The sequence below is a fragment of the Microcebus murinus genome, chromosome 3 (assembly GCF_040939455.1).
Source record: "Microcebus murinus isolate Inina chromosome 3, M.murinus_Inina_mat1.0, whole genome shotgun sequence".
NCBI lineage: Eukaryota > Metazoa > Chordata > Mammalia > Primates > Cheirogaleidae > Microcebus > Microcebus murinus.
The window spans coordinates 37,792,998-37,802,654 of record NC_134106.1 but is presented as its reverse complement, the minus strand read 5'-3'; the positions used below and the strand labels follow the sequence as shown (position 1 = coordinate 37,802,654).

Below are 9,657 nucleotides of genomic sequence, written 5' to 3'. Positions count from 1 at the left end.
AAAAAGGCTTGAATGGGTGTTGGTTGCAAGGAGGTCCAGCATTTGCCTCTCTGGAAAGATAAAAATACAAGTGCCCTCTGCTTTCTCGGCCATCCCCCAGCACCCCAAGACAGACAGGCCATGTCCGTGGAGAGCCATGTCTGATGTGTACAAGTCCCCAGTATCCTGTCTGGCAGCACCAGCAGCGGAGAGGCGGGCAGGGGTGGGTCAGGGGAGTAGGCAGACATGGTCATTGGCAGCCTCTGTGCATCTTCAGAGGAAGAAGCTAGAACACATCCAGGTTTTGAAATTTTGGAATCTCTAATGTACAAAAGGCAAAAAGCTTCATTAGTGCCACTTTGCCTCTCGCAAAGCAGATAAAAATCCTTATTGGGACTGAGAAATAAGACTTAATGTCATTGTATTTATTAGGTTCTGAAACAATACACATTCACATCCTTTTGAATACAGTACATTTGGCACAATAATGTTTACAACGAAATAACACTAATGAATGGCAAGAGATTAAAATTACATCCAGAAAGGAAAAAAATATACAAATAAAGCATCACAATACAAAAAAAAAAAATCCCTAAAATTGAATATACTTTATAGCCAGAATTATTTTGCACATAATTTAAAAAGAGGTAATTTTTTTAGACTTCCTTTTTTTATTTTTAAAGCAAGAATGCATTTTTTTTTCACCTTTGGAGGAAAAAAATTATGTTTCCACTTCACAAGGTCCATACTGAGAGAACACAGGAGAACAACAATCCTTCATATATTTTTTTGGCATTTTTTTGCACTCTTTTTATTTTGAGAGAGAGAAAGAGAGAGGGAAAGAGAGAGAGAGAGAGAGAGAGAGAGAGAGAGAGAGAGAAGGGGGTGGGTGTTGGAAAGAGTAGAAAACTGGCAGAAGTGTAACAGTGTGTCTGCTTCTAAACTCTTGTGAAAATGAAAATGAAACAATGATTACTCGAGGAACACACTAGTCTTTTTCTACAGACCTATGCTGGATTTAAATTTGCCTGCCTGAGAATTTCATCAGCCAGAGGCATCCCAGCCAGCCTGGCTTTGGGTGTGCAAGGGGGACTCTGGATCTGGCTGGCTGCCTGCCTAGCTGCCGGGTGGAATGTAGTATTTGACTTCCCAGCAAAATTGCCAGTTGTCCTGTAGGAAGGGCCCAATCCCCGCTGCCATGCAAACACTACCAAGCCCTGGGCCAAGGCCATTTGGCATTGCACTTAGAACTTGCTTGGTCATCCAGAGTTCATAATGGTGACAGAAGCAGAAGAAAGATAAAGCAGTAGTTACACGTAAGTATGATGGGCAGTATTGTCATGTCTTCCTAAAAAAATGAGATGATGCCACCGTGAAGATGTTTCTGTGCTTGTACTCAACTCCAGAAGAAGTCTCTCCCCAGCATGTCAAGTTACCGAAGATAAATTAAATTAATCTAATGTTCGTCATCACTTCACTGGTATGCCAAACACATGAATTGATGTAGCATAATATTTAATATTTGCAGTTATCATAAGAACAGATAATAATTACACCTGAGTTTTTAAAAAATAAAAACAAAAGAGAACTGAATGTCATCATTAGTAACAAAGGCTATGACCAGCCAGATGCAAATACGGACACGAACTCTCCATGGGCTCGAGATCATCACTGTCCAAGCTTTGAAACTACCATCACAAACATTCCTTTTTCTCCTCATGTCTATCAGGCAATAATAGAGCATAGGAGAAGTATATGTGAGATTTAATATAGCTTAATATATGTTTACATCTTTTAAAATAAACCAAAATGAAATAAACAATACAAAGAACCCCCTCCCCCTCCTCCCCCCAAAAGGAACACACCTATCTCTTGGTAACTTGAACCAATACGCTTACAGAGTATTGCACCTAGACATTATTATAATTATTCTTTCATAGACTAAAGTTTTTATAATATGCCTGAACATGCAGCAGTTGATACCTCTATATTCAATGAATTAATTCCACAGGCCTTGCAGCAAACACTATATACAAAAATCTCAAATGTACAAAAGGCAAAAAGCTTCATTAGTGCCACTTTGCCACTCACAAGTATATATATTTAGGGGCAGCTGGGAAATCCACGTGCAATAGTTGGAATGGATTCCATTCCCTGCTAAATCAGTTCAGTGAAATAGGTAATCAAATGACCTCCGGAAACATATACACAAAGCCACAGAGAACCCTTGGAAATGAAAGAATGTAACACTGTTAGCATATCTACAGGAGATAACATCACAGCTGTTAAATAGTGTCCACATGAGTTGTCATTGCATGTCACACAAAAACAAACCTCTGAGTATATCTTGCACATTGTCAGTTTTCAAAGGAGTTGCTTTGCAGTCTCCTGATACCCTTTGCATAACCCATGTGTAGCCTCATTCTGCTTATTCCAAAAGCAGATATTTCATACATAACTTTACATGTTTAATCTGTAAAAACCACGACACAGTAGTACTACCATTTTGTAGAAGTACACAAAAAATAACACACCGCTGCAGAAAATAAATAGCGTTTATGCTAGGAACTTAGAGAATTTGGGAGCCAAGTTTTGCTAGAACCCCAGGGTCTCGGCCATTGCCGTGTGGCCTTGGTGTTCCGAGAGAACTTTAATAATGGGGATTACTGCTTGTTTCCTCTTCTCTCAATGCACACAGCCCCCACGTGCCACGAAAGCACTGATAGCATAAACCCTGAACAACTGGTTTCTCACTGTATAGTAGCCCTTTAATATCTACCTGTATTCAGATTGGAATTGATATCTTATGGCCAATTAGAAAGCAAATCTGAGAATCTATTTTTCAAATGTGAATAGAGTTCAAAATCAAATTTCTTGTTCCACAAAGAGTGATATTTTTTTCCCCACAAGATACAAACTTACATGACTTCGGCATGCTCAACTGCTAAAACCAAAGCAGGCAAGAGTCAGCCACTCTAGAACAAACCAGCAGCTAGCCCACCGTGTGTCTCGGTCTCCCTCCCTCGCAGGGCGTGCCCGAGGGTGCCGACCCCCACAGCAGCAGCACCCGTCTCTTCTAGACGGAAGGGCAGGGTGGCAAGCCAGGGCGCAGGAGGGATGACAAGCGGGGGGGTGGGGGGGTGTCACGATTCTATGTCCCACGGCAGAGCCAGAGTCTTCTTGGTTGCTTTCTTTTTTTTCCTTGTGGTACAAGAACTGAAGCTGTGGCACTGCCAGGAACCCCCGCGGAGTGGAACCAGGCTTGCCAACGGTCCAAACACGGCAGCGCGTGCAGCTAACTGCTGTGTTACTGGTGAGACAAGAACCAAGAGCGCCTTCTGGTCACCAGGTGGGCGAGGGAAGAGGTGGCCTGGGGTGAGGGAATGTAATAAATAGAGAGTGGAAGTGGGACTGGGCTCCAGGGAGGAGGAGCAGTTCGAGACTTTCTGGGCCTCTGGAACACAGGAATGTTCTCGGCACCCCTTCTGCAGCGTCAGCAAGCGCCACCCGGAGCGGCTTCAGGGCATGAGGTCTTCGCCAAAGTAGGAGAAGCCTTTGAATTCCTCCTGGTTGATCTGCTTCACAATCGCTTCGTCCACAAGCGTAAGGACTGGCTCTTCCCGGGTAAAGTCTTGGTCAAAGTTATTGACATCTCTTTTGGTTTTCTGTGGGAAGAAAAGAGAAAGCACTGAGTCGAGGCTGGCCTCCCTCCCGAGGGCCCCCCGCGGGGAGTGGGCATCTCGCTGACCAGCCTGTGGCCGAAGCGGGCCTCTAGCTACTGACAGCAGACACGGGGCTGTTCCAATGAGGTCACGATGGATGGCCCCAGGACCAGGAGGTGACAGAAGAGGAGAGGAAGAATGAGTCAAGGTGAGAAGGAAGAAGGGGTGAGAGGATATGATGGAAAAGCAGGGAAGTGGGATTCCAACAGACTGTGTGTATGTGCACGTGTGTGTGTGTATGTGCATGTACGTGTGTGGGGGGCTGTGCACACGTGCGTGTCTGGGGAGAGTGGGATGCAAAGCTCCCATCTCACACCAGCTTCTAGCAACTGCTGTAACCTTCTGGCTTCAATGAGACCCCCTCCCTGTGACCCAGGGAACAAACTTGAATCCTCTTCCCACAGTGTCCCTAGTGGTCTTTCTCCCCTAGAGGTGGACCCCCATAACCTTGCCATGTCTGCTTCATATGGGGTGCTCTCTACAAGTAGAAAGATGGGGAGTAGGGCAGGACCATCTTCTGGGAAGTTGGCCTCAACCCCCACCTGCTCTCACCAGGAACTGTATTTTGTGCTCTCACATTTTTTCTATTATTTCACTCAACACACTGACTTGCAATGATGTGTTTATGCTCTTGCCTAGACCAAGAGCTCCTTAACGGTGGGGACCTTGTCTTACTTAACCCTGGTTTCCCATCAGTTCCCCTTCAATAAGTGTCTATTGAATGAAGTGAGTAATTTCACTACTGATTCCCCAGCTCAGAAGGACATACACCCAGTTAGAGGTTCAAGTTCCCAAGTTCAACTGTGTGGCTTATGGTTTCTGGGGGGTTAGAGGGCATAAATCAATCAACCCACAAATAAATCCTAGAATGGGGAGAAAATCAGAAAGTATAAATTATGCTCTCTGCCATTAGGGGCTTAGTGTCGAGTTGGGGAGTCAGTATTCCTGTCTAGAACACACTGCATTAGTTAGAAAAACTTCCATGGAGAAGTCAGGGCTTGGGCTAAGGCTTGAAGAATGGGTCACAATTGCGTAGGTAGAGACGGGAGGAAGGCAGCTTGGCAGGAAGAAAGACAGAACAAAGGCAGGGGGCAGGAGCACAGAAGATGTAAACGTAGGACAATGGGTTGGCCAAGCTCCTGGGCAGAGTCCAGCGTGGGGGTGTTGGGAGGCCAGGCTGGAGTCCAATGGCAGAGGCCTTCGACTGTGGGTCCCCTCTCCCCCAGTACAGAGCACAATGCCAAGCAGATTGAAGACACTCCAGCAATACTCTTTCAGACACTGATTAACTGGTATTACCCAGGATTAGTGACCTGGATAGTAGAATAAATCTTGTGGAAGCATTAGCATTGTTATTTGTAGGAGAAATAATATTAATATATGCTGTACCCTATGGAAACCAGTCATCTAAAAGATGTTAATAAATAGTCCATGAAGAAAGTGGTTTGGAGACAAAGCTATATTTTGTACTCCGCTCTTGGAAATTGGCCATGCACACTGGCAAATTAAAGTCTCTGAGAAATTCTAGAGTAAGAAAACCTGATTCTCTTTGTTTAGGCTAGTCTTCCTCAAACTTGACATAAACTTTTCTTTTTCTTTTTTCCTGAGTAGTTTATTAAAACCTCTGCTGAGAGCACAATTCTATGGAACGCGAGTTAGGAAGTGTGGGTTTACAGTTTACAAAGCATCTCCACATTCACTTGCTCATCTATCTTGCACTTGCAGTTGTGATAGTCCTGATTTTACAGATGAGGAAGCTGCGACTCAAAGAGGTTTGGTGATTTGCTCGGTCACACAACTAGGTAAGGGCAGAGCCGGAACGCAAATCGGGCCTCAGCATGGTGCCTTCCACAGTGTGGAAGGTCTGGAAATCTGAACAGTGGGGAAATGGGAAGACACAGCAAGGGTGAAGTTCAACCAGGAGACATTTAGCTGAAGCCCCTAGGCTAAAATAAAGCCAGAAAGACCTTCTAGTGGGCAGGCACGGGGGGAGAGGGTTGTGGGTTGGGGAGAGAGTGGGGAAGGTGAGCCAAGTGGGCTGCACAAGGGGTCTGTTTTCAAATGGCCCCAGATTGAGATCAAAATTTCAAATGGCACAGAACAGGGGCAAACTAATTTTTACCATCTTTTTGCACCACCAGTCCTGCTTGGTGTTTTCTCTCTGAGCTTGAGCTGTACAGTTCAGTAGGTCTCAAAGACCTTGGAAAGGGGACAGAAGGGAGACACAGAAAACCCAAGGGATTTGCAGAAATAACAACCTGCAGCTGAAGGACACCTGTGTTGCCCCTTGAGATGGGACAGCTCAGGAGTGGTCATCTCTGCCAGGAGGACTGCCCAGGGCAGGAGGACTCTCTGTTCTCCTTCTCCAGTGTGTACAGAGCAAGAGGAAAAGGAGGGTCCTGCTTGGCGAGGGACTTGAGAGAGGAACAAAGACCATCCCCACAGTGACGCACATTGGCACACTTGAGGCTGGCGGGTGGTGCCTGGGGAAAGGGTGTGGTGACGTCTCTTCTGAAGATCTCTATCGAAGGAGGGATAGATTCACTGATTGAGGAGGGCCACGGAGTAGAGGCCCTGAGTGCTGGTGAAATGAGGCCAGAGGGAAGGACTGGGGTGGGAAGGCAGCTGTTGTCAGTGTCATCTCGGGAGGCGACCATACTAGCACTGGAGCAGCAGGGGTGGCGGCAGGGTGAGGAAGAGAGTCGGAAAACCTTCTCAGTGCCACCACTAAGAACGGGCACGCCCAGGTCTATGGTATTCTCAGGGGCAGAGATGCCTCCTTCCCAGCTCCCTCTCACCTAGTGCTAACAAGGGGAGAACGCGTATAAAGACCTTGGAAAACCCATAAACTCCCTGGCATTGGCTCCCAGTTTACATAATTGTTCGTGTTTCACCTACTGGTCATTAGAGTCTATCAGTTGTAGAAACAAGTTCCATTTCCTGAGGCCGACTGGGCACAGTAATGAAGCTAGATGCTATAGGATGTCTGAGTTTTACAACTTGCTGTTTGTGTACCAGGGACCCAGGCTCAGTCAACACAACCAGGGATGTTGTTCCCAGAGGACCTCTAGCTCCATGGCAGGCTAGCCTGGAGAGCCACCGAGCTCAGCTCCAGGATTCTCAGGGGTCCCAGACTCATGTGTGGCATTTGAGAGAACACGCCATTCTTCGTGCCCTCCAGACCTGGTTTACTCATGCCCCTGCACAACTTGGCCCCTGCCCTGTTTTCCTTGGAGACATTTTAGGTGCGTGTCAGTTATCCATTTCCAATTCAAGTAACCAACATCCCCACTGTGTGCAATTCCTGACTATTAACATTAGAGGCTTGGGAAGTTCTCCAAAGCAAGTATGTCTGGGAAAACCTGTCCCCTATTAACGGCATGTAGGCAGCACAGCATGCTCAGGTTTGGAAAGGACTGCAGATTATATTTTTTACTCACTGACTTTATTCTTTGAAAAGCTACTACCTCCCTCAGAGCAGGCACAAGGCTTAACTTCAGGGTTCCAAGGGGCAAACTCTCAGAGACACCTGTTTATCCTGATCCCCCGTCATCCACATGCCTCCCCTAATGCCCACATGCCAGACCCGCGGCCCACTCTGCACAGCCGCAGAGATGACGCCAGGACCCGAAACAACACTCTCACTCTGCAGACCTTACCCCCACCCCCGGGAGGCCTTTCCCACACCCTGTGGCCCACACTTAGGGAAGGCTGCAGAGAGTAGGAGAAACATCACTGGCTGGCCTCGCATCTTGGTTCGATCCTTTCCTGCTTATATGACAGTGGGAAGTTAACCTCTTGAGCTTTGGTTTTTTCATCTGTAAAATGCAGGTGGCAATAGGCCACCTTTAGGGCTGAGTCAGGTGTGACATCAATTGCCTTGCACATAGCAAGCACCCAATAGATGTGAGTCTCTACCCTGCCACCAAATCTTAGCACTCACGTGAGCAGGTACTCACGGCTTGGCTATTAATCAACACAGTCCATGTGATCTGCCACTGATGAGCTTCTAGAAGGTCATGTCTGAGTCTTATCCTTCTCTGTACTCCAGATCATGAACTAGTGCTGCACCAGGGCCTGCCTGAGCACCTACTTTCCTCTAGTAACCGAGATTTCTCCATGGCCCCCCACTGCTCTCGGGACACACGTACCTTCTTCTAAGGCCGGCAGGATCCCGTCCTTGCCTACTGCCCCAGCTTCATCTCCCCAGTGCTGCAGGAACACGGGGTTCTCTGGACTCGCCCACTTCCTCTGAGAGACCTTTGCAGATGCCCTCTGTCTGGAACGCCCTTCCCCCTCCTTACCTCCTGCCCTGTGTCTACTCAATTTCCCTGCCTCGACCTAAATGCCCTTCCTTTAGGAAGCCCTCTTTGCCCCCCCCCCCCAAGGCTGGCTTGACTCTCTCCTAACTTATCATAGCACTTACTACACTGAGGAGCTGCCTCCTTTCAGCTAACCTGTAGTTCCTTGCAGGCAGGGACAGGGCTGGGCTCATTCTATCCCCAGCCTAGTGCTCTGCCTGGCAAATACTGAGCACTTGATAGATATCTGCTAGAAAAAAAAATTAATAAATGTACCTCTCCTACTGCCACTTTATCTAGAGCCAGCAAAGTGATCTGGGTTCAGGGGCAGGGGCTACTATCCTGCCAGAGGGTTTTTTCATTTGGGGAAGTGGAGGCAGAGAGGAGGGAGAAGGTTGAGGTCTGATTCACGCAGGGCCTGGGGCAAGGCAGCCTGGATCATCACCAGGCTCCCTGGGGTTTCTCTCCCAGCACTTGGGGCACCAGAGTTCTCTAATTGCTGATATGAGATAGAAACAGAAACAGGTTCAACCGGGGTTAGGGAACATTCCATCACGACAGTTGCATTTGAAGACTGGGTAGGTATGTCCGTGGCTGGTGTCAGGGGAAAGCAGCATTCCCATGCCCTTCAGCATCTCTTTAGAAACAAGGTCTTGGATTTGAAAGACTTGGGGCTGACATTTGGGGAAGGACACATTTCTGGTGTCTGCAGTGGCAGAGGGAGGTAGAACTTAAGGAAACATTCTCAGGCCACCCCAGATCCCGCTGAGAGACTGTGTCTGAGAAGCAAGGCCACTGGGCTGCCGTATAAATCAGGCCTCGCCAAGGCCTGGGCGCAGCGGTGGCCCCACACCGAGACGGGCAGGCGGCCCGGATGCTCGGGATGCCCTCGGCCTGTCTGGCCAGCAGAACCTCTCACGGCTCTCCACCAGGAGGTCGTAAACACAGCTGCAGTCGCAAACACAGCTTGTGGAGCAGCCAGCCATCGCTGCTTCTGTCTTCATCTGACGACCAGATCAGTAGGTGACTTTGTCCTACAGCGCTGAGAAAATTCTCTCATCTTACAGGCCGGAGCCTGGGGCTGGCTTTTATGTCGCCACCTTGCTGGTCCCTGCCTTCTTCCTCAACTCTGCTTGGCATGACAGCAAAAGCATAAATAGCAGAGTGACCCCAAGCCAGGGGGCCTCTGCCTCATGGGTGTGCCCAGAACTAGGGAACATGCTGTCTCTACATGGTCTCCAACACGCCACTTCCTTCTGTGTCACGTGTCAGGCTCCAACTCCCCCTTACGTCTCCCCTGACACCAGCCTCTTCCTACCTCACCCTCCTCCCAGCTCCTGGTTCATGCATGAGGTCCCTTCCGATGTGTGTGTCATGTTCCCTTCTCATGGCCCTCTACCTACCGCAAGGCAGCAGACACAGCACACACTTCATGTTCATTTGCTAGAAATAATTTTATCCACTGTAACAGTCAACCCCCAAATCCCTCCTAACTTTGAAATATCAATATTCTTATGTAAGTTCCACTTTTCTCTTTTAAATAATATTCTAAAAGAAAAAGAATTTAAATAATTAGAATGCCATCTCAACATCAATTAACTAGACCTTTACGTATTAATAGATACATATATTCATTATACCCACACATTCTAATT

The 9,657-nt window shown here is 47.6% G+C and overlaps 1 protein-coding gene across 2 annotated transcripts in view; it reads right to left on the bottom strand.

Moving 5' to 3' along the window:
- Positions 1-1,130: 1,130 nt before the first annotated feature.
- Positions 1,131-9,657, bottom strand: part of PRKCE (protein kinase C epsilon) — a 478,538-nt gene continuing 470,011 nt past the window's right edge. For both annotated transcript variants that reach the window (XM_012755894.2, XM_012755903.2), the window contains one exon: positions 1,131-3,644. In XM_012755894.2, the coding sequence (XP_012611348.1) occupies positions 3,498-3,644 (147 nt within the window). In that variant the 3' untranslated portion in view covers positions 1,131-3,497. The remainder of the gene's footprint in view (positions 3,645-9,657) is intronic.